The following is a 26,229-nucleotide window of genomic DNA, read 5'->3' as shown; positions in this document are numbered from 1 at the left end:
TAGGTAAATACACTTCGCCTCCTCACACAACCAAAAGAAAGATAACAATGAATTAAAAAATAAAAACACCAAGAACTGCCAGAAAATGGAACTGTATGAAAGTCTGACAATCAAGGAGTTAAAGAAGAAACATTAAACCAGAGTGGTAGGAAGGGCAAAGATGGACAGCCTGGGCTGGCAAGGAGGTGGCTGGCAGACCAATATATCTCACATTTGCGTGCCCAGGAGGAACAACTGGGGAGTGAGACAGACAGTGTAACCCAGGGTTCCCGTGCAGGGAAATAAAGCCTCAAAACCTCTGACTATAAAAACCTGTGGGAGTTGCGGGAATGTGAGAGACTCCCAGTCTCACAGGAGAGTTCATTGGAAAGACCCACAGAGTCCTAGAATATACAAAAGCCCACACACCTGGGAATCAGCACTTGAAAGGACACAATTTGCTTGTGGGAAGTGAGGGAAGTGACATAAAGTGGGGCCATAGCCCAGCAAGCAGCACTGTTCCCTTTTGGACCCCTCTTCCAAAGATAGCAGAATTCAAAGCACTGGTAATCAGGATACTCACAGAACTGATTGGGTATGGTCACAAAATAAAGGAAGATATGAAGGCTACCCAAAGTAAAATAAAGGAAAATATACAGGGAACCAACAGTGAAGGAAAGGAAACCAAAACTAAAATCAACGATTTGGAACAAAAGGAAGAAATAACTAACTGGAACAAAGTGAAGAAACAAGAATTCAAAAAAAAAAAATGATGCCAGGCTGAGTAACCTCTGGGACAACTTTAAATGTTCCAACATCCAAATCATAGGGGTACCAGAAGAAGAGAAAGAGCAAGAAATTGAAAGCTGATTTGAACAAAAATAAAGGAAAACTTCCCCAAACTGGCAAAGGAACTAGACTTCCAGGAGTCCAGGACATTCTGAGAGTCCCAAATAAATTGGACCCAAAAGGGAACACACCAGGACACATTATAATTAAGTTAACCAAGATTAAAGGAAAGAATCTTCAAAGCAGCAAGAGAAAAGGAGATAGTTACCTACAAAGGAGTTCCTATAAGACTTGGCTATCAGTTGATTTCTCAAAAGAAACCTTATAGGCAAGAAGGGGCTTGAAAGAAGTATTCAAAGTCATGAAAGGCAAGGACCTGCAACCAAGATTATTCTATCCAGCAAAGCTATCATTTAGAATGGAAGGGTAGATAAAGTGCTTCCCAGATAAGATCAAGTTCCAGGAGTTCATCATCACCAAGCTCTATTAAGAGCTTAATATTAAATATTAAAAGGACTTATCTATGAAAAAGAATATAAAAAACTATGAACAGTAAAATGACAACAAACTCACAACTATCAACAACTGAACCTAAAAACAAACACAAAATAAGCAACTAGAACAGGAACAGAATCACAGAAATGGAGATCACATGGAGGTTTATCAGTGGGGCAGGGGGTGGGGGGGGGGAGGTACAGGGAATAAGAAGGGTAATAGGTAGGTACAGCATAGACAGGGGGAGGAGGTTAAGAATAGTACACAAAATGGAGAAGCCAAAGAATTTATATGTACAACACATGGACATGAAGTAAGGGGGGTGGGGAATGTCAGAGGGTGGGGGGATGTGGGGTGAAGGGGAAAAGTGAGACACCCATAATACCATAACCAATAAAATATACTTTTATTGGAAATGTAAAAATCATTTGTAGTTTGTAGACTGTAAAAAAACAAAAAGAAAAAACAGGTCATGGTCATGGGGTGAATCTGAGCTCTAGCTTGTAGCTTCCTGACCTCAGCAATGTCAAGAAATAAATAGCTCAGGTGGTCAATTTTATACTCCTCACTTTACTTTACCTCTGTGCATTATGTGCTTTATACATTATCACACTCTTCTCCTTAAAAGACTTTACTTCCCTCCAGGGCATTACTCATATTCTCCTGATCTCCCATCACGTCACTGATCATTCTTACTCTAATCTTCTTTACTAGTTCTTCAATTTCCTGACCCATTACACTAGAATGATCCTAGGTTCAGTCTTGACTTCTCTTCTCTGAATCAGTGTTACCCATCCTTCTAGTTGGTTAGGCTAGTTTAGACTCCTCTTTCTCAGACATCACTCTGTCAGCCTATCCTGTTGGTTCTACCTTCCAAATACAGCTGACCCTTGAACAACATGGGTTTGAACTGTTACACATGGATCTTTTTTTCAATAAATACTGTGTTTTTTCTCTACATATATGCTTTATTGTCCTTATTTACCTATACAAATTAAGACATTTTTGTATGTTTTCTTTGATTTTTTCCTCGGAATCTCGAACAGGATATGTACATAGTAGATGTTGAACATTTATTTCTTTAATAATGAATAAAACTACTAATCACTCTAGGAGGGATGGTTCCACCAAAAACCACTTCAAGAACAGACTTAGCAGTCTTAGAGAAAGAACTTATCTCAGTTTTATCAATAACATAAGGCTAACCTAAAGCAGTAAGTCAACTATTTTTTACAGAATAATAAAAATACAAGTAATTTGGCAATATGTATTGGCAACATTTTTTAACATGCTTACTCTTTGATCAATTTGAAGCAACTGTTCCATGAAAACAATCCAGAATATAGAGAAAGCCATGTGCATAAATAATCAGAATTAAGGTAACAAAAATTAAACATCTAACAGTGAACTACTGAGTAAAATATAGTACCTATCTGATAAAAATAATGGTCATGAAATCCATAACTCTCTTTTAAAGACTTTACTGGCTCCATTTAACCTCCAAGACAAAATAGGCAATTTTTTCTACCTCCTTTAGCCTCATATTTCATCCTCCCCTCTTAATCTATAATAATCTACACTTATAATCTATTCACTAGGCACACATTACTAGCTCTCTCCCCACCTGCCAAATTCCTGAAGACTCTAAAATTTTGGTTATCTGGTGTCCTAGGTACTCTGATAGTACTTTTCCGTTTAAAGTTACACTCGATAGTAATTTCTAGCAAGTGCTTCATTAATGGTCTTTTTCTCCTACCAGAATGAATACCTACCACCTAGCATAGCACCTGATCATAAGTAAAGCAAACACAGGCAGATGAACTAAGTAACATTACATAAATGCTTATAATACCACTAAAAATTAACAGTGGGTTTTGGGAAATCGTATAATTTTTTTTTCCTTTCAAACTTTCCATTACTATCTCTGTGTGTATGCGAATTTTATAATGGAAAAGAAAATACACTCTGTATATATATATATACTGAGTCACAATGTAGTAACAGCACTGTAGTACTAAAACATGCCTGTAAAAACAGTTCATCAAACTTTTATTTCTCCTTTCAAAATGCATAAAACCAAATAAACACAAATATTTTATGAGAAGCCAATAAGGCAGCTAGTCATATTACCTGAGTGGAGTTAGATAGTTGGTTTTTCCACGGCTCCTCTGCGCTGCTGGTCAGGTTTGTGCGGTTATGAGGTAGAGTGAGTGCGTTTCGCTGCGAGTAAGGCACGTTTCCATTACTTCCACTTCCTGTTATGTGATTATTGCCTATCAAAATAGTGTCTGTACTTTCCAGCGTTCTTGATGTGCTACAGGGAACATGGCCTGCAGAAAAGGGTCCATTGGCCAAAGGCTGCCCAGGGCAGGCAGGGCGGACTCCAGGCTGAGAGACGCTAGGCACTCTTGTCAGAGCAAGCTGTGTCTGCTGGCCAGAAACTGAGTTTGTAGGCAGTGATGAGTCAGCTGTTGGCCCATTAGGAACTCCAGTAGATCGTACCTGTGCAACTCCTGTCTGTCTCATCTGTTGAAAAACAAATTAAAAAAAAAACCAACATGCTGCTTATGTGGCCCATAGGGGAAAGAATCAGATTATGAAGGTATATGTTTAACCAGGTGGTCTCTGAGTTTACCCAACATTTAATTTTTCTAGGTGGAAATACACCTTAAAAACCAGAAATTATTATGCTTGTTCCTATTTAGATTAACTTCCTTAGAAAAGCATAAATTGGCTTTGTTTTTAATAAACATCCCTTTAGTAATGACAAAACAAAGCAGCTGAATATTATGGAAAACAACTCTGGAATTTTATGTCTTTTCCTCAATCACAAAATTGGGTATCTTAAAATCTCATTCTCTTAGATTTACATGCCAGACCTTTCAAATTAAACACTAAAGAATACCCACCTCAATTTGGCATAGATAGCCTATTAAGTATTAAATAATGTGAAAAACCCATAATACATACAAAAAGCATTTAAATGAATAATATAATGCGAAGTCTTGTGTTCAAAATTAAATTTATAGCTTTTTTGTAAAAATCTGCCTACTATTAATATTACAGGAAGCACAGATTACTCAATTACACAAATACTGGGAGAAAGTAGAAGTGGGCATGAACATGCTCTAAAAATGATGTGCCAGTCAATAAAAACACTCCAAATGCTACCAAAGTTTAGGGGAGGGAATGCTATACACACTTGGTGTTGCTGCATTAAGACAAACTGACTTTCCAGCTGTTCCAGCATCAGTTTCTGTGCTGGATTTAAATTATTTCTATTTGCACGGAGCTGTTCCAAGTGCTAGAAGAAGAAAAGAAAAAAGAATATAGTCAAAGACTTATCAAGAAACTAACTCAAACTCATTATTCTAAGCAACCTTTCCCTGAAACAACTAGATAAATTCAGAATTGCTTTCTAGTCAGACACTAATCTCTAACAAACAATAATCAACCCCAAGATGAAGTCTTTTAAGAAGTTTGAGAAAGTTAAGAAAGAAATAAACATTTAAACAAAAAAGAACCTCACAGACAAAGAATAAATTAGCAGTTACCAGAGGGCAAGGGCGTAAGCGGGTCAAAGTGGATAAAGAGGGTCAATGGTGAAAGATGATAACTAGACTTTTGGTAGTGATCACTTTGTATTGCATACATTTATTGAATTAGATGGTCATACACCCGAGACAAATACTGTTTGTATACCAATTTTATCTCAATTTTTAAAAAGTGATAAAAAACAAGCATTCATTTCCAGGTTTACTGAGATAAATGGGCACAAACTTTTACTCTTTAACACAGTATTTTTCAGTATTCACACAGAAAGTTCTTTAAGTTTAAAAATGCATTATGACAAGTACACTCAAAGCAGCACTGTTTGGAATAGGAAAAATCTGAAGACAATCTGACTGTGATCTACTTAAATCAGGGTGTAACATCTGCGTAAGGAAATATGCTGTTCCATAAAAGGAAGCCCTTTATATAGTGACATGAAAAAAATCTGTAAAAGAGATTATTAACAGTATAGCATTCTACCATTTATGCAAAATGGATAATAGTAATGTATGCGAGAAGGGAGATATATATTTTCTTGTACATACACAACATATCTCTGGAAAGATAAACTATGAACACTGGCTGTTAGGAGGGTAACTAAACGATTAGGGTCATGAGTTGCAAAAAGAATTTACTTTATACACTGTATATTCCTACTGATGCAGTTTGAACCATTTGAATACATTACCTCTTTAAAAATAAAACAAAAACAAGAATTAATTATCTCTATTAATCTGGTAAATGTGGGTTCATTTTACTCATGTGCATATTGAGTTTTCTACTATTCCTTTTTAAGAATACTTTAAAAACTTTAAGCTTACTACCTTTACTCTTTTTTAATAGAAAAAACAATTTGTCAAAAACATATCTCACATACCTGTAATTTCTGTGGTGTCAAACACCATGAATGAGTTTGTTGCTGTACTGGAGGATGTGACACTGAATGGCCACTACTCCAATTATCAGAAGTATTCTGAGGAAAATTAATAAGAAATTTTAAAAATATTTGGTGAAATCTATAGTGATAAAAAAACAATGACTAATCAAGGCCAAATGACTATGATTGGAATATTTACATATAAAATATATCATGACATTAACTTTTTAAAAAATAACTTTACATGCATAATTTGGAAAAATCACAAATCTTAAAAATATTGAATCTTTAATAAGCCACCCAAAAAAGGCCCACCCCTAAACTATGGCCCAAATGGCTATCCTAAATATCACACTGTCTACTAGATCCAACATGAAATTTATTCCAATGTCGGTAGAAAGTGATAATGAAAAGTGTGCTGCAATCTTAACGGCAGGGAGATGAATAAAATGATTTTATGAATGCAAATTTATCCCTACTTTCTATATTTAATATGATAGTAAGAATTTGGTATGAAAAAACTCAAACCTTTCACTCTTTGATGTCCACAGATTTAAAATAAAGGACAGGAGATGTTCAAACTGCACAAGTTCAGGGCAGTTGAGAGTTTCTTTTTTTGACAGGATTTTCTATTTCTCTAAAATATATACCTTTGTTGGACTAGATGTTCTTTTCCTCTTGGCAGGACTGGACAGGTCATCTACTTGGCTAGAAGGAATCATGTGTAGTGGCAAGGATTGCTGTGAAATTGGTGTTTGACTGAGGCCTAATACAGGTTCTGTATTTGGATGATGAGGTTTACATGCCTAAGAATCACAGAAGGAAGACAAAAATAGGGTTCTATATATTCTTAATTCATTCCTTCAAATTATAAAACTTTACAAGCTGCATACTTTTCAAAGTTTTGTGGACATCGCTGATTGAAATTATTGAAAATCAAAATCGAATGAATCATCAATGGAGGAATGTGTACCTTCCTTTGGAAAACTTGCATTAAAGATTAAACAAATCACTGCAGCATTATTTTAAGAAATTTCCTTCAAAATCATGAAAATGCACAAAGGTTCTAAACTGGCACCCCAAAATTTCTTCCCATATCAGAGGGAGTTTTACTTTGATCTAGATTCCCTTCACAATTAAAGTAAAAGGCCTCTCATTAATAAAAGCCTCCTGTGCTTTAGTAAAATATGCTTGACCACTACAGATTGAAAAGAACCCTTAAAGCTGGGCACCTGCAGAATATAACCCAACTTCTCACCTGCTGTGCTGTGTTCATGGCACCCTGCCTGGAGGTAAGCTCTGCGGGGATTGGTAGGCTCCACGCCTCCTCAATACTAGGAAGTAATTTAGTTTTATTCTGTAGACTACCTTGTGGAAGGTTACACAACTGAGCCTAGGAAAAATTATGTAAAAAGCAAATTTAACACAAGCCTACTTGAGTAAGAGCAAGTCCACTAAATCTTCCTAAATGCTACAACTAATTGTTTTTTATAAGAAAATAGATTCTTAATTTGGGGTTTCAGAAAGATACTAAGTATAAAGAGGGTAACCGAAATATAAACCTTTGTGAAAATTAAAACAAAGCTCAGATCTGTTTTTAGAGTTCTAATAGCTGTCTTCTCATGAAACTCCAAGCAAGAGTGAAAGACAGTGTTTGTGTTCTTTTCTCTAAAATGCTATGACAACTTAAAAATGTAGACAGTACATAGGAAAGAAATCATGTAAATTAATATGTACCAACAGAGCAAATAAATGTGCAAAAGAGCATCTTTTAAAACACTGCATATCTTACTTCAAATGAAAAGTAAAATAATATTACAAGCTATGGTATGTTTACAAAATATGGAAACAAATTACAGACATCAACACAACTAGACAAACTTTCTAACCACCCTCCTCCTGCCTGAGTGTCATAAGGAAACATGCCTTTAAATAACTGCTATTTAAAAATTTTACCTGTAAATACTTAATTCGTGCTGCAAGTGCAGAGGTATTACTACAACTTTTGCTTCTGGTTGCATTTAAGTAGCATTTAATGGCATCCTGAGGCTGGTTGCAGGATTCATAGAGTGTGCCTAGGTCCATCCAGGCTGCAGCATGGCCATGGTCCAATTGTACAGCACAAATATAGGCCTGTAAAGCATCCATAGGCTGATTTTGCTGCTGATATAGCACACTAGAAAGAGAAATTATGAAAAAAGTCAACAAAGAAGAACTGCTTGGCTTCATAACATGATAAAAACTGTAATGTACATTATATGTAATGTAACTGTCTTTGTGTATCAGTTACAATTATTGTAATACAAAGTCTTACCCTATTGAACACCATGTATCTGCACTTGCTTCTGATTTATCAATAGACTGCCTATAAGATATAAAGGCATCCTGAACTTTCCCAATACTTGAATAGCACCTAAGAGGGAAAGGGGGAAAAAATCAAGCAATTTTTATTAATACAGATTAATTAATTTGCTAAAAGGATTGACTATATGTCAGTGCAAATGACAAAACCTAATAAGCTAAAATATTTGTCATTGTGTATAGGATAATTACAATGTACACTAATTAAACCCTTCAGTAAACTATATTATAGTCTACCCCACAGGTGCTAAAGTATTTTAATTGAATCAGATTTCCATTCTCCTTTCCTAAATAATAACAATGAATTGTTTCTCGGCCTTTTGGCTAAGATCAAGTGTAGTATCTGTTCTTACCAGTTTAATAGTAACAATGAGGGCAACAAACTCTTTAATTGGTAAAAAATACAAACATAAGGCATAGTTAATATCAAGCTAACTATTACAAACATTAAGAGTAGCAAGGTATGGTTAAAGTTTTAAGAACCTTTCATTTTTTTTTAATGCAGATGGTACCTGATGGATACACAGAATAGCAGCTGAAATTGTAAGTACAAAAAGTATGTTCTTATTGCTTGGCACTAAGGAAAAAAACAAAAAAAACCCAGTTGCTGTCTTCAAAGAGATTACAATTTAGTTGGAACTAAAGGCACATTATGAATGTCATGATGCCGTATTAAATGGCTAGCACAGATAATCACTGGTTTGAGAAATTTAGGGTAGAAGACACTATAATACACACTACAGGATTTAGGAAAGGAAAGAAAGGGAACGAACGGTAAGAGTAAGAGATCTGAATATGTGTACATGCATGTTGTTTATATCAATTATTTCCAATTACTAGCCAGTATATAGCAATTCGGACAAGCAAACAAAATGGAAAAACAACACATACATACATATGTATGTTTTCCATTAAACTAATTAATATATGTAACAATAACTTACTAATTCTGAAATACTACTGGCTGAGTACACAGCAATAAATAAATAAATAAATAAATAAATAAATAAATAAATAAATAAATAAATGTTTTTACTTGCCCAAATAACATGTTTTTACTTTTTTCATTGAATTCACTGGCGTGACATTGGTTAATAAAATTATATAGGTTTCAGGTATACAATTCTATAATACATCATTTGTATAGTGTATTGTATGTTCACCATTCCAAATTCAGTCTTCTTCCATCACATTTTCATCCTCATAATTATTCTTTGGAATGTTACTGATAAATGTAATCCAAAGATCTAACTAAAAATCATTGATTCGGGCAAAGAAGACAAGACAAGGCATTTCAAAAGGTTGTCTGAACAGTATGCACAAAACCTAATGCATATAAGATGACAGAGATACAAAGAGTACAGAGTTTTAAATCCAGCCCAAGAATACCCTGACATTTGTTCTACACCAAGGGGAATGTTGCAATGAAAAGAACTTTACAGAGATATTAATCTGTTAACAATAAGGAAGGAAAATAAACTATGGACAGTAAAAATAGTGGCTATACTCACTGGTTTGGAACAGGTCAAAATTGGGGTTAAAGTGATGAAAATGGTATAAAAGAGAAAGATGGGAGAAATAATAAACCAGTGACGGATTGATTATATACTCATAGAGGGTGGGAGTAGAGTTGTAACTGTGTCTGATGTTTGTATTTTTTACAAACTAAAGAATTAGTGCCTTCATTGTTATTATTTAGAAAAGGAGAACTGAAATCTGATTCAGTAAGTCTTACCAACATAGAAGGTTTTTCTTGTTTTTTTTTAACTCTATAAAATTAAAGCCAGAGATAAAATATAGAAAACCAGAGATCAAGTTATATAAGCAGAATGGGGTGTATGTGTGTGTTTTCTCAAATCTGCACTGTAAGTATCGCAGTGATATAACCTTTAATTATTTTGATAGTGTTCATCAATGCAGCATGCTTTAACATGTATAGGGCAGGCTATAATACAGATAATAGTTTTTAAGCCTGATTAAAAGGAGGGGGGAAAAGTGAGTATCATTGGGAAATATAAAAGGAGAAGAAGCTGGTTTGTAGAAGAATATAATAAATGAGGTTTGAAATATGCTGATTTTGACATAAGGTGAGGACATTAAAATGAGTAAAGAAGAGGACATGTGGTTCTGGAATTTAATACCTTGGAGTACAGACATCTAGATTTGGGATCTAACCATGTGAAAGAAAAGGTGTAAGAACATAGGACAACCTATTAAGGGAGAGGTAAAAATAAGCCTAAGGAATCACTAATCTTGTGAATTGGGCAATACAAGAAATGTCAGTGACTGAGACAAAGTGCCAGACAGCATCTGCAAACTGTTTTACAAGAGGAGAATACAGGGAAAACGGCCATTAACAATGTCAAACAGGGACAGACACCACAAAGAAAGGGAATGCTTAACAGATAAGAGAAAATATGCTCTGTTTGTTGTTGTTGTTGTTAAATCAAAGATAAATCCCAAACTTACAGACAAATCTGTCTAACCACTGGAATAAGCAGTAATTTCCTAAACCAATGTTTTTACATTCCTTTCCTACAAAGTGAAAGTAGAAAACCAATGTGCCCAAACACACTGCTCCAGTCCAACTGCCAAGAGGTTTTATTTGTTTTTTCCAATGAAACTTAACTAAGCTCCTCTGACACCGCCCCGTATAATTAAAAAAAGCACTTGGTGAACCTAGGATCTAGTCCCTATTGTACAGGACTGTCCCGACTAGATGACACTAGCATTCCCCATAGTTGTGATGACCAAAATGTCTCCAGACATAATGAAATTTCCCCTATGGGGAAAAAACAGCCTCTACTGAGAACCACTGATCTAATACAATCCTCTCATATAATAGGTTAAAGAAAATTAAGGGCTCAAGATGGATAACTCCATGACTCCACAAATAGCAGCCTAGCCAAGGCTTGAATCCCTGGTCTCTCAGCTCCTAACTACATGGGATCTTTCCACCATTTCATAAAAGCTAAAACCAATTAGGAACCAAATACAATCTGATGATGGTCCAAAACATAATCTATCATATATATATATATATATATATATATATATATATATATAGTATATTTCAGAGAATCAATAGGCACAATTCAGGCATTCAAAGTACAGAGAAAGTTTATAGAATTTCAGAAAACTATTTTCATTACATGACACTGTTCCATTCCCACAAATCCAATAATGTATTCAATAATGCATCTACTTTCTCAATGCAAGATTTCAAGTAGAACTGTGATTAGATCTATTAATCAAATATGTCCATTCTAAAGTATATATCAATAATCAAAATTATAAATGGCAAAGTTCCATTGGCTACAGGTAGTCACGGGCAGAACGAGAAATTCTCTGTTCTGCTAAATTGACATATAAAGAAAATAGTACAAACCATGAGGAAAAGCATTTAAGTACTTGAATAAAAAATTACAATCTGATAAGACTTTTAAGAAACCAGTAATAATTCAAGTCAAATGAAAATCCAATAAGCAAAATAAGAAATGTTCCGGTAGACTAGATTATGGTGTGAGAAAACTGCATGATTCTGAAGCTTTCTTTTAGTTTTTGACTTTCACAAATCTTTGTTATAATATATTTAAAAGGAAAAATACAATGATCAGGTTATAAATATAAACCAACATTTTACATCATAATTCAAATCTCTTAGCTGGAATAAACAAAAGCAAAATTTAAGTGTCTGATAAGTCTCACCTTCCAAGGAAATACCAGGACTGGCCAGAATTAGGATCTGCTTCCAAGGACTTTTGGAGATACTGAATAGCATAGTTTTCCTTGGTGGCTTTATCTGCCAGGAGATCTATAGTGTGATGCATCCAACCTACAGTAAATGATTTAAAATATTTACCTAAATGATTTAATTGTTCTTCTATTGTTAAAAATACCGAACAAAAAATACAAATACTCTTTTCAGTCAGTTAATTTATTTAGCTTGGTGTACACTATCAAAATTTGCATTACCAATTCTGATCATATGAAAGCCTATTTCTCATAGGAAGGTACAATCAAAGCTATGAAGAACTTTTACTCCAAAGAAATTAAAACAATTTTAAGCATTTACTTAACACTTATAAACTATAGTTCTTAATTTTGGTATCTAAAAAAATTCCAAGTTATGAAACAAAAAATATAAAGATGTTAAATTTGTATCACTGTTGCTCATAAAAATTTATGTTCATTTTAATAATCTCCAAGACAGTATAAATATAAGAAATAAATATAAGGCTATATAATCAACGACAGACCAGGGTAAAATACACACATACCCTATGTTATTGATGTAGGCCACATATATTCACAACTTACATAAAGTACAAACTGTAAGGTATTTGACAATTCAAAAACACACAAGACTGTAAGTATATTCATGTGGTGCAAATAAGAATGAAATAAAATGGGTACAACAAACATTTAATAAATAATTTAGATAGTGCATATTCTCACTTAAATGTGGACTGTTAAAAAGTTAAACATATAGAAGCAGAGAACAGAATGGTGATTATCAGTAAGAGGGAGGTGGGAAAATGGGGAGATGTTGGTGAAAGATTATGGAGCTGTAGTTATTTAGGATGAGTAAGTCTAGAGGAGCTACTATACAGTAGAATGACAGTTAATAATAATAGTATAACATATAGTGAAAAGTTGTTGAGAGTAGACTTCAGATGCTCCCACCACACACAAAAACAAATGGTAACTATGTGAAGAGGTGGATGTGTTGATTAACTTGACTGCAGTAATCATTTCACTATGTATAGGTATATTAAAACATCATGTTGTACACTTTAAAAACAATTTTTATTCTAAATAAATAAATGACTGGTAAGCAATCATAGGATTGGATCATAAAATACTATATTCTAAACCTTCAAGGCACACAAAATAATGTGGTTTAATTTGCTGGGGAATCCTATTTCAGTTGTGGATCAATTTAAGTACATAGTATCTATTTATAGACTGTAGTATATATAACATATAAGGACCCTTATTTCCTGACATTTATTACACTTACTATGCTGCAAAAGATATTTTAAAGGGAATGAGTTATTGTGTTTTATGGAAATATAAGTCAATCATATCATTATTCATTTGCTCCTCCCTTCTCTCTCCTGTAACTATTAAGAACAGGACCTACAGTAACAGGTTCTAAGAGGAGCTACTTAAGCAGCAGGGACAAGCAACTAGAAAAGATTCATGTTCAGGCATAAATTAGACTCAATTAGTGGAAGTATTTTTTTTTTCTTTTAAAACTGTGGAAAGTTTACTCATACACTCTAAAATATGGTAAGCCAACTCCAAAGAGGAAAGGTGATTCAGACGTAACTAAAACCAAAACTATTTCAATCAATTTCTTATATTTAAAAGGTATACGTATTTTTGTTATTGATGCCTTATTCACAGCAGCTAAAATACATAAAAACTTAAATTATAAATGTTGTAGATAAAAAAGCAATTTGTATCAAATATTTAATATTAGCTGAATGAGTAAGCTGTTTATTCTAAAGGCATCGCTTTGTACTTAAGAATATAAAACCTTTTTTATTATATCAGCAAACTTGTTTATATTTAAAGATACAAATTCATATTACTCAAATACTGTATATATAAATGATTAAAAACAAATACTTAAATACTTCTACAATTTTTAAAAGTATGGATAACTCTAAAATTCTAACCACAGATTAAATTAAAAACAAAACTTTATATAAAGGCAATGTGTTTACTTTGTATAATAATACATGTACTAATATTATGAAGACAATGATAAATCTAAGCTTAAATAATTTTAGAATTACATTATGAAAGCATTCATATTACTATGTTGGATATAAATTTTATTTGTGAGACCAAAAACAAGTAAAAAAAAGCTTAAAAAAACAAAACAAAACCCAAATACCAAATATAAGGCAAGAAACATGACTCAAATGTTGGAGAACAACTCCATTACATCTCCTTGGTCATAGTGATACATTACATCTAAATAGTTACAGTCCTTCATTTTCAACAATAGAATAGAACTGCATGTATACAGAAACTGTAGTGTTAGATATTCCACAATTTTTATATAAAAAGTTTAATTTTAATATTACCGATAGAACTATGAAAAGCAAGCTCACCAGCCACTAAGTGACTTTAAGCAAATCACTGAATTCCACTGAGTACTGGCATATGTAGAATAAAGTATTCAATCCCTCTCACCCATGGGTTAAGTATTAGAGAATAAGTTTGAAAATTTAAATTAAATAGCTGTACTAATGAATTGTAATGAGATAGACTTTGAAATAGACAATGCTTGGCAAAAGGTGAAAATATGTTGGGTTCGGACTAATTCTATCAACTCTGGGAAAAGGATGGAAAAGGAATAGAATACATGAGCCACATATTTACCATCCCTGATGTGTAAGAAACAAAAGAGAAGTACTTATATTACACTAAATGTATACTAATACATACCTAACTGCTGCAAGACAGTTGCTTTTACTTGTGCAGACAGGTTTTCTGTCTGCAAAAGTTGTTCATAAGCTTCCTTTGCAGAATGATACTTCCTCTAAAGAACAGAAAAAAGATTAAAAAATAAAGTTAATATATTTAAAGAATCAGTTCATATATTAAGATTTACACAATACTGATACTGGAAGCATATTTTCTAAACCATCTGAAAGAAAATGTACTAATTCCATTACTTAATATTCCTTCAACACTAGACAGTTGTGGTTAATAGACCATGCTTCAGAGTAAATAATACCTGTAAAACATTCAATATAAAGTAGTACTAAAATAATGACCTATTAAGAATTTCCCAAATCTCAACAGTTAAAAAGAAAATCATCTCAAAAATCATATGAACCTATTTAATAACATAAATGATTTCAACTTTATTTAATAACATTAAAAAGCCAGGGAAGTATTCTACCTACAAGTGTATTATCTGCCTGCCTAGAAATACAAGTTCCCAAGCAATTTCATATGAACAATAGAGCACATGCCAAAGTACTTTACACATTCTAAGTACAAAAGCAGTTAAAATCTAAGTTTAAAAAATAAGTTTCAGGCATTTTAAAAAATCCCTATGAAAAAAAGTATATGATTTTAAGACACCAAATTTATCATAGTTAGTTTGTAATGTGTTATATAATGTTTGTTTATTTAAGTTTCCTAGGCAAATCTCCAAATGAAACCATTTACCCACAGTTCTCTCCCCAAAAGTACTGATATGACTGAAAACCATTACTGCTAGTTGTAAAACTTAAGATAACTCAAAAAAAGGTGGGGGTAGGGGCAAGGAGGAAAAGCCAACAAAGAAAACCTCATAAATATTACCTTTAACACATACCCAGTAAAACAATGGATTGAAATGACTTTTTTCATACCACTAATAGTATACAACTAAGCAAAGAAATTTTTCTCCAAAATACATATGTTCAAATACAAAACTACCTGTCTGAGCCTCAGGCAAATCACTTAAACTATACTTTAACATCCCTAAAACCGAGGTAATAATACCAGATCTTTCTATATAGAATTGTTGTAAAAATCAAATAAGTAAAAAAGCCACAATAACAATTAAGGAGCTACATAAATACATTATGTCAACATGAGGAAGATTTGAAGAACTGTCTATTAAGATTAATAGTAGTTATTACATAAAGTTTTATTCATCAGCTAAATTAGTTCCCCCTAAACATTAATCTGGTCTGAAAAAGTCAATTAGCCAGTTAATGAAGGGTAAGTACCAAATTATTCAACTAAATTCCTTCAAATGGTAAATATTTATTGAACACCTAGTACACAACAGGAACTGCTGGGACCACAGTGAAGAACACAAAGAGAAAAGCAAGTAAACATATTGTACATATGTACAAGTAAACATATGTACATATTATACATAATGTATTATGTACAATAACAGTATGCTATTTCCTAGAGGAAGAAGGAACACATATGTGTTAAGTTTAGAGAACCAGCAGGTCGGGCAGCAAATGGAGAGACAAACAGAGATGACTTCACAGAGACCTTCCTAGACCATGTTAAAGACAAGAGACTGACCCTGACTGGTATACTTCAGTGGGTTGGGCATCATCCTGCAAACCCAAAGGTCTCTAGTTCAGTTCCCAGTCAGGACACATGCCTGGGTTGTAGGCCAGGTCCCCAACTGCAGGCATACAAGAGGCACTCAATGTTTGTTTCTCTCTTTCTCCCTCCCTCCCCCTCTCTAAATTAAAAAAGAAAATCTTAAAAAAAAAAAAAAAGACTATGAACTGTATCTTAAGACATGGAATACCACTGAAATGAATTTAAGCAACATGATCAGATGTATATTTTTAGGAAGATTGCTATGTGAAATTTCCTCAAAAAATACTAAAACATACTTACAAAAACTAGTAAGAAAAAAATACTTGAAAAACTGGTTAAATATTGAGAAACATGAAGTTGGATTTCTACCTTATACCACATACAAAAAGATAGCAACTGCATTATGGACTTAAATATAATAGGTAAAAGTATAAAGCTAAGAAAGAAAATGTAGTAAAATATTTCCTGGAAATGACAAAGAACTTATTTGACATGGCAAAAACAGCACAAATCATAAGGAAGACTATAGTTCTGACCTGAAATACATAAGCAGAAAAATAGGCAATGGACTAAGACCACATAAAAGGTAAAAAACATGAAGTATACATCCCTAAAAAATCAGAAAATGCAAGTTTATTATTTAAGGTTTAATTAATGTATTTATTTTTACAGAGTGGGAAGGGAGAGAAACATCATGTGAGAGGAACATCTATGTATCTACTGCCTCTGATTCACTCTCAACTGGGGACCTGGCCTGCAAACCCAGGCATTTGCCCTGACTGGAATTGAACAGGTGACCTTTCAGTTTGCAGGCTGATGCTCAAGCCACTGAGGTGCACCAACCAGGGCAGAAAATGCAAGTTTAAATGAAACATCACCTTCTACCCATCAGATGGAGAAACATAACAAAGCTGGGTAATTTCAAGCACTGTGGGGATGTGAGTAAAAACAGCAGCAGCAACAACTTCTACTACAACAAAAAACACTAATGCCTTGCTAGAAGATTTACTTATGAAATTTATGTCTGTGAATATACTACAATCTAACAATCTCATTCTTGTGATATATGTGCCAAAGAAACCTTGCCATAAGTAATATTCTAAATGGCACTGTTTACAGTATCAGGAAGTTGGACAACCTAGGTCTATGCACACTAGGTGAATGGAAAAAATTTGATGGATGTGTACAATAGAATATTAAGTAGCAATTATAAATTATGTATAAAAAACAACTGTATTTTTAAAGGTGTTTAGTCAACTTTTGCCTCTGTTAATGCTGAAGTAGCATTCCACATACAGCTTAAAATTCTGGATAATATATAAAAGTCAACTATCTGAAAACACTGGCAACAAAACAAAACCAAGCTAAACCCAGAGAAGTTAACAGTCCAAAGAAAGCATGGCACTGGACACACAACCTGCATTTTGTAGGATATTCACCTAGGATAAGCCCTAACTGGTGCCTGCTTGGCTAGAACTCACAAAGAAATCAGCAATCTTACTAGCTTGAAGACCCAAAGGGCAGATTTTCAAGCTATCACAAGAGCTAGATGAGAGGTGAGAAATCCCAGGACAGAGAGAGTAAAAGAATGAGAGTGACTACCAAATCCTACAGTTAAATTCTACCCAAATCTATGGTTTACCACTGTACTATGCATGAATATAACAGATGTGTCCTGGCTGATGTGGCTCAGTGGATTGATCGCCAGCCTGTGAACCAAAGGGTCACCAGTTCGGTTCCCAATCTCAGGCATGTGCCTGGGTCCCCAGTACAAGGGGTGAGAGAGGCAACCATACATTGATGTTTCTCTCCCTTTCTTTCTCCCTTCCTTCCCCTCTCTAAAAAATAAATACATAAATAAATAAAATCTTTAAAAACAATACAACAGATATTCAACAGCCTAAAAAAATTTAAAGAGAACAGACAGCCAATCGACATATAAAAAGATGCTAAATGTCACTCATCAGAGAAATGCAAATTTAAACCAGAACAAGATATTACCTCACACCTGTCAGAATGGCTATCATTAACAAACAATGAGTGTCTGCAAGGATTGTAGAGAAAAGAGAACCCTCTTGCACTGTTGGTAAGAATGCAGAATGGTGCAGGCACTATGGAACACAACATGGAGGGTCCTCAGAAAATTAAAAATGAAACTGTCTTATGATTTCTGGGTATATATCTGAAGGAACCCAAAACACTAATTCAAAAAATATATATACATTTGTATGTTCATGGCATCATTATTAACAACAGACAAGGCATAAGAGCAACCCAAATGCCCATAAATGATGAGTGGATAAAAAAAAGTGGTACATATATACAATGGAATATCATTTTATAGTGATTTTATCATTTTATAATCTTTCTAACTTTAATAAAAGTCAATTTTGCTAATCTGTATTTCTCTGGAAAGTAGTCTATCTCATTTAAGTTTCAAATTCATTTGCACAGAATTCTGCTAAGTAGTCTCCTATGATAGTTTTTACTGCTTCCATTTCCAAGGTCGTATTATTTTGAGTATCTCTGCTTTATATCTTTTATCGCCTTGACCAAGAAAGCTTGTGTTTTATTTTGTTAATTTTTTTCAGAATACTAAGGTTGTGACCTATTAGGTATATGTTTTTCTCTTCTTTTCACTTAAAAAAAAACTTTCTTCCTCACCATATTGTTAGTTTTCTTTACACTGCTTTTTGTTTTGTGAATACATTTCCTTACATTGAATCATCTTTGAATTCATGGAATAAACCCTATAAAATCATGACATACTGTATTCTTTAAGTATCAACTGGAATTTTTCTTTCTTTAGAAATTTTGGGTATAATATACATAAATGAAACCAGTCTACAATGTTTTGGTAATAAACTATCGCTGGTTAGAAGACAATGTTAAAAATAAAACTAATAATTCCTTAGCAGGGATAAATGGTAATGGGAAAAATGTAAGAAAAATGAACTATTAAAAACGAATAATTCTTATACAGTATTATTCATAATAATATTACTTGTAACTGTCCCTCAAGGGAGAATAGTTAGTTACAGTAAATCTATTCAAACAGATATAATACAGCTCTACCTGTAGGGATATACAATCATTTCCAAAATACAAATATACATTTAAAAAATTTGAGGAAGGTCAAGAGAACATATATAATTGGCTATTTCTTCAATAAAATTAAGAAAAACAAATATATATGTAAACACACATATGGATCTGACTGTCTCAGGAAGAATATGAAAAACAATGGTAACACCAGTGGCTTTTAGGAGTAGGTAGCTAGGGAAAAGAAAGGAGGAGGATACTTCACTATGTATTCTTTCAGGCTCTTTAATTTTGGATTTCCCAAAAATAAGAAACATTTTGGTTCTGGTGAAGATGGTGGTATAGGTAAATTCAGTACTCAAATCCTCCCACAACCACATCGAAATTACAGAACCACCACCATTGAGAACTACCTAAAATCTTACTAAAGCACTAAGTCCCACAACTAAGGATATAAAGATGCTACATCGAGAAAGAACCAGTAGGCAGGCACCATATCTGTGTCTCAGTCAACATGACCAACACAGTTTGACACACCTGGGTGATTCCCACCCTGCCCTACCCAACTTGGGATCCCAGCCTAAGCCATTTCCAGTGGCTTTCCATAAAAATGGCCTATCTTGGCTCATGCCTCAGACTATCCTAAAACCTACCAAACAAGAAGCATCTGGCTTCAGCATGCTGCAGACCTCTCACTAAGTGGTTTCAGGCCCAACACAAGCAGCGGCCAGCCTTGGGTCACAGTGTGGCCTCTCCTGGGCACCTCCAAGACCAGCACAAGTGGCAGCCATCTGCAGATGGCTTTGTAGTTCATGCCAGGTAGCCCTGGGCAGGGGATAGATGGCAGCTGACCATGGCCTGAACCTCCTGGAAGACCAAAGAGCCAGAACACCCAGCTTCAGACCACACTGAAGCACCACCCAACCTGCTCCACAAGGAACACACTCAAGGGGAGGACTCAGCAGGTACCTGAACCCTGCTGATCTCTATGTGGTGGGCCCTTGCAGAGCTGATCCTCCACAATGGTTGCAGGTAGTCCTTACAGATAATCAGCCCGGGGATAAATCCCTCCAACTGATGCATCGATAGAAATCAAGGCCCAAATACAATAGGAGGGTATACGCAGCCCACGCAGCCCACACAGACCCGGTGGGGGAGGGCGGGGACACAGAGTGTCCAACTGTGGTGAAAGAGAGACTGTTCCACTGGACCCTATAAGACACCTACTACATTAAATGTGAGGTGATGGATATGTTAATTATATTAATGAGGGGGAGGGAATTCTTTCACAATATATATGTATATAAAACCATCATGTTGTACACATTGAGTATCTTAAAATTTATTTGTCAATCACACCTCAATTAAGCTGAAAATATAACCAAAACCTAAATGTATGATTCAATTTAACAAAAAAATTTTAAGGTCTACATCTCCATCTCTACAAAAGGCTTTCTTCTTATTTTCTCAAAACAGGGTAGATGAAAGTATGTTTATAGTTCTTCATATGGAAAAAGACATGCAAGTTATGTTTATTACAATAGTTTTATTAACCTTCAAAGAATGTCACAATGCAACTATAAACCTACCTTTGTTGACCCTTGTATTATAAGCTCAATACCACAAAGTTGTTATATACTTGCCAACACCTGGTTATTAGAATGATCCAGCAAACACACACACACGCACCCACCCACCCAATCCAGCTGATTCTATCACTGGCTTCTCTCCATTCAGGACTCAGGCCACACAGTTCCTACTCAAAGAGGCCTTCCTTAACTATCCTAGTTTAAGAAGTATTCCATCGCCTTTCAGTTTAAATTATGGTCTTACAGTTTCACACTGTGAAGCCAAAGTGAGACTAGGGCCCAGGCATTTCTGAAATACTGTATTCTGTTTTCTATAATATACCTATTAGCAGAACACTTATTCCTATATAAAGAGATTTCCCTTAAACTATCTGGCTACCTAGCAGTAGCCACTAAACACATATGACTATACTTAAATTTACTTTGTAAAACTCCATGTTCGTAAAATAAGGTCTGTTGGACCTACAAAAGGAATTTTCTAGAAAAATGTAGGTAGGCCTTTGATTCTCTTCATTTTTACCTGAAAATGAACATCCTTGTTATAAGCAACAAGTAGAGATTTTTTCAATCCTTTGATATGCTTGGAGTGTCCTCTTTCTACAACTAATAATTACATACTTTGCTTAGAATAAATTTTGTTCTTTCTTTTTAATCTTTTTGTCATTTAGTGTCATTTATTTTTAAAATATACTTTATTAATTATGCCATTACAGTTGTTCTATTTCACCCCTTCATTCCCCTCCACCCTGCAAACCCCGTCCCCCACCATTCCCCCCTTTAGTTTATGACCACGTGTCTCAAGTTCTTTAGATTCTATATTTCCCATATTATTCTTGCCCTCCCCCTATCTATTTTCTACCTATCGTCTATGCTACTTATTCTCTGTACCTTCTCCCCCTTCCCCTTCTCCCACTCCCCTGTTGCTAACCCTCCATGTGATCTTCATTTCTATGGTTCTGCTCCTGATCTAGCTGTCCTTTTAGTTTGCTTTTTGTTTTAGGTGTGGTTCTTAATAACTGTGAGTTTGCTGTCCTTTCACTGTTCATCTTTTTCTTAGCTAAGTCCCTTTAACATTTCACATAATAATGGCTTGGTGATGATGAACTCCTTGAATTTGATCTTATCTGAGAAGCACTTTATCTGTCCTTCCATTCTAAATTAAAGCTTTGCTGGATAGAGCAATCTCGGTTGTAGGTTTTTGGATTTCATGACTTGGAATACTTCTTTCCAGCCCCTTCTTGCCTGTAAGGTCTCTTTTGAGAAATCCGCTGACAGTCTGATGGGAACTCCTTTGTAGGTGACTGTCCCCTTATCTCTTGCTGCTTCTAGAATTCTCTCCTTCATTTGAATCTTGGCTAATGTAATTCTGATGTGCCTTGGTGTGTTCCTCCTTGGGTCCAAGTTCTTTGGGACTCTCTGAGCTTCCTGGATTTCCTGGAAGTCTATTGCCTTTGCCAGAATGGGGAAGTTCTCCTTTATTATTTGTTCAAATAAGTTTTCCACTTGCTCTTCCTCTTCCCCTTCTGGTACCCCTATAATTCGGATGTTGGAACGTTTACAGATGTCCTGGAGATTCCTAGGGCTCTCCTCATTTTTTTTTAATTCTTGTTTCTTCATTCTTTTCTGTTTGGTCATTTTTTTCTTCCTTCTGGTCCACTCCCTTGATTTGAGTCCCAGTTTCCTTTCCATCACTATTGGTTTCCTATGCATTTCCTTTCATTTCATTTAGTTTAGCCTTCATTTGTTCCTTTAATTTGTGACTAAAATCAATGAGTTCTGTGAGCATCAGTGTTTTGAACTGTGCATCTGAGAGTTTGGCTCTTTCTTCATCACTTAGATTTATTGGCTCTGGGGCTCTGAGTTGTTCTTGAGCCATGTTTTGATCTGTTCATGCTTGTTATGTATGAGGAGCGGAGCCTTAGTTGTTCACCAGGGCCGGGCCACCCAGGTCACTGGTTTGTGACACTGTATGTGGGGGCGGGGTCAGAGTGGGACAATGGCGGTTCCCTCTGCCGCTTTCTGGCACTGGGGCCTGCGAGGTCCCTCTCACTGCTCTCTCCTTCACGGGTTTACCAGCGGGAGAATGTGTGACTGAGATCAGCCCTCAGTGAGTCCGCCCACTTCTCCACACCTGAGATCCGCCTACAGCTGCTGGCACACCTGGGTCACGCGCCCGGGTTGGTCCAGTGGATCTTTCCTGCCTGACCCCGCTCTGCTGCTGGCTCTCCCCCTCTTACCAATTTGGCTGAAGGGTTCGTTGTTGTCAGACTTCCGTGTAGTTCAATTTTCTGTGGTTTGGCTGCATTTTTGTTGCTAAAACTTTGTTGTTTTTAAAGTTGGTTGTGCGAGAAGGTGCAGTGCTTCCCCCTACGCCTCCATCTTGGCGGAAGGAAGTCTCTTTTTAATCTTAATGGGCAGTAAAATTTATCAATCAATGAGGGGAGGGCCCTATCCCCACATCACTCCACCTCCAGCAACAACACTCATTACAGATAAAGGTGAGAAAACTTCTGCTACAACTAGTGACCGACCAGTAATCTAAGAACTAAAAAAGCTGCAGAAAAAAAATCACAATTCATCCTTTTGAAGGCAGCAGAGAGCAGTTGAGGTAATGGGAAGAAAAGGAGCTAAGACTCAAGGAAAAGAACTTTGGAGAGGAAGTTGACTTCTGTATCTGCTTTCACACTGGGGTCTTTGCTGATTCGGAAAAATCAGCAGTTGGCAGGAGGCTGGGATTAGCACTGACAGGAATAGACTCTGATCCACAACATATGTGTAATTTTCACATGCAACTCCTCAAGGTAGATAGAGTAGTAGGGTATCCAAACATGAGTGTGCATCAATTTTGATTCAGTGAATATGTGTGTGTGTGTGTGTGTGTGTGTGTGTGTGTGTGTGTGTGTGTGTGTGAGTGTTGCACTGGTGTCCAGGAATCTGGTGTTAATATTTTAAAGTACCATATGGTGGTTCTGAAACAAAACAGACCTTACAAATTATATACAAATATAACTGTTTTTCTCTGAAAAGCTGTTATAGAATATATGTTTTGATTAAGCTATGATTACCTAATACTTAGTCTCATACCAATTTATATGCCTGATTTTCCATCCCACTGCCTACAGTAAATGTCTGTGCTATACCTTTCATTGTACCACTAAGTGAAATGTGCCATACAGAAAAACAATGCTCTACAATTTAACTGAAAAAGTATTTTAAATACCATAAAAGTAGTGTTAATGATATCAGAAAGGTGACTCCAATATGTCTTTCATATGGTGATACATAGAAGGGATATTTCAATCTTAAGAAAAACTGAAACTAAAAGCAATGTATTATAACAACTATCTATAAACATTTTGAAAAGAAAACTAGGCATTTCCTTAGAATAAGAGAAATCATCCTAATTTTAGCCATTTAAGTCTGAAGACATTTAAGTTTAGATGAAAATCACATTAAATGAAATTTCTTTGTACAAATCAAGTACTCTGTAATAACTGCTTCAATAAGCAAAATCTTGACCACATTTACTAAGTTTAAAATGAATGTAAGAGAGAATACCCAGAACTCCATTAAATTACTGGTTAACTTAAAATGATAAAGGTGATGACTTTTGTTTTAAGTAAGGTAAGTTGAACACTTACCTGGGTTTCATATAAGTGGGCAATGTGAAATTGAACTGAAAAGATGATGGAAAATAGAAATCAATCAATATACAAGTGTTTGGGGTAAATAAGCAAGAATACAAAATGTAAAACAAGCATAGTCTACATATACAGATTTACTTTTTAATAAAATAGAATATACAGATAAATATATACAAACATGATAAAAAGCTATATGTATTCATTATTGGTTATCAAATTTTGTCAATGTAAAATTAAAATCTATAGCAAGTGAGCATATTTTTTAAGTTTTTTCAATTACAGTTTATATTCAATATTACTTTGTATTAGTTTCAGTGAGTATACTTCTTATAAGTTTAAAGTAGCCACATTAAGCAAACAGAGAAAACTTTTTAATCTATGTTTCAAAACATAGTATTTAAACACTGAGTTGTAGGTGAAAAATATAAAGTCGCTATTTGTAAAAAACACATTAAAATAGGAAAAAATCTAGTATTTTTCTTATACCATATCTCATATCTGCACATTTTATAAAGAAGTCACAGGGGGGTGGGCTGGGATAGGAGTAAAAAACAGAAAACTGTACTTGAAAAATAATTAAATAAAAAATAATAGAAATAAAAAAATTAAAAAGAAGTCACAGACCAGGATGACACTGGTAATAACACAGAGGAATTAGTTGTTACATTTCTCTATCAGTTCTTCAGAATTATTGTTTAAGTGCTTTTAAAAAAAAGTCAAACCACTTGGAAAGCAAAAATATTAAACAGACCCAAGATTAACAAATATGTCTTGAAAAGCAGATAAAAACGTGTCAGGTTTTATTTTCAACTCTTCCTGATACTGCATCACCAGAGTATGAATGATTCCATGAAAGCAACAAGGAACCAGTAATCAAAACTGAATTCTAACTACTGAAGTACTGATTTTCGTTCTTTAATGTTCTATATGAATTTCATAGCTGGATTTCAAGGAGCCTGGGAGCCTTTCAAAATTATAAGCAAAATATTCATGTGGATCTTTACAACCAAGGTCCACAGTTATCATCAATTTTGTATTGGAGAGTGTACCATGAGCTGATTCCTGCAACTTTTAAGATTCACCTAGAAGGCTTGAGAAAAACAGAGATCCCCAAGGTTATGATTCAGTGAGCCTGGGGCAAGGCCTGGAAAGTTGCCTCTTTATTCAGTTCTGCCAATACCTATTCCCTTGCCCACCTACCACCTGGAAACAGCTGATCTAAAAATACCCATGAACATCAAAACAAACAAAATACATAATGAACTTTAAAAACAATACCACTTTTGGATCAAAAGTACCAAATAACACCATAAATAATCCTTAAATATCACAAGTTAACTAATCAAAATGAGGCAAAATAAAAATATCTTTAGAAGATAAAAATCAGTTTTGTGAAAACACATAATAATAATAACAATAACAATAAAAGTTCTACATATGTAAACATCCCTTTCACCTACAACTGTTGAAGGCTTTTCTTATTCCTCACGTGCCTTTTTGAGCACAGTTCTCCTTGTGTTCCGGTCCACATTTCACCTCACTACATCAATGGAGGGAGACTAGGTTACAGGTTAAGGGAATGATGAAGAAATAAAATATCTATGCCCATTTCCTGCAATCTTCTTTCTCCTCTATTAATAAAGTGTTGTAAAAAAAAAAAAAAGATCAGTAGCTAGTGGGCACCCTACTACCATCCCAAACTGCTACCAATCTCACTCCTATGCCTTATGTCAAGGGCTTCCGTATCCCGTGAGTTACTAAATCCAACGTCATCTTTTGTGGTGTTAAACCACCATATATTTAAATTCTTAAAAGT

General features: G+C 34.7%; 1 protein-coding gene and 1 pseudogene across 4 annotated transcripts in view; one reads left to right on the top strand and one right to left on the bottom strand.

The window, feature by feature from the left end:
* Positions 1–26,229, bottom strand: part of KDM6A (lysine demethylase 6A) — a 175,092-nt gene that overhangs the window by 44,811 nt on the left and 104,052 nt on the right. The window contains exons 8-17 of one of the 4 annotated variants that reach the window (XM_053670650.1): positions 24,411–24,445; positions 14,519–14,612; positions 11,762–11,888; positions 8,007–8,105; positions 7,649–7,868; positions 6,951–7,085; positions 6,343–6,498; positions 5,693–5,788; positions 4,466–4,567; positions 3,394–3,789 (exon numbers count right to left, since the gene is read on the bottom strand). In XM_053670650.1, the coding sequence (XP_053526625.1) occupies positions 3,394–3,789; positions 4,466–4,567; positions 5,693–5,788; positions 6,343–6,498; positions 6,951–7,085; positions 7,649–7,868; positions 8,007–8,105; positions 11,762–11,888; positions 14,519–14,612; positions 24,411–24,445 (1,460 nt within the window). The remainder of the gene's footprint in view (positions 1–3,393; positions 3,790–4,465; positions 4,568–5,692; positions 5,789–6,342; positions 6,499–6,950; positions 7,086–7,648; positions 7,869–8,006; positions 8,106–11,761; positions 11,889–14,518; positions 14,613–24,410; positions 24,446–26,229) is intronic. The other 3 variants (XM_053670653.1, XM_053670652.1, XM_053670651.1) reach the window with 3 other exon arrangements.
* LOC119041671 (uncharacterized) lies at positions 8,358–8,493 on the top strand (annotated as a pseudogene).

Source organism: Artibeus jamaicensis, unplaced genomic scaffold (assembly GCF_021234435.1).
Source record: "Artibeus jamaicensis isolate MK-2021 breed Jamaican fruit bat unplaced genomic scaffold, CSHL_Jam_final contig_60, whole genome shotgun sequence".
Lineage (NCBI taxonomy): Eukaryota > Metazoa > Chordata > Mammalia > Chiroptera > Phyllostomidae > Artibeus > Artibeus jamaicensis.
This window is presented reverse-complemented; position numbering and strand designations above follow the sequence as displayed.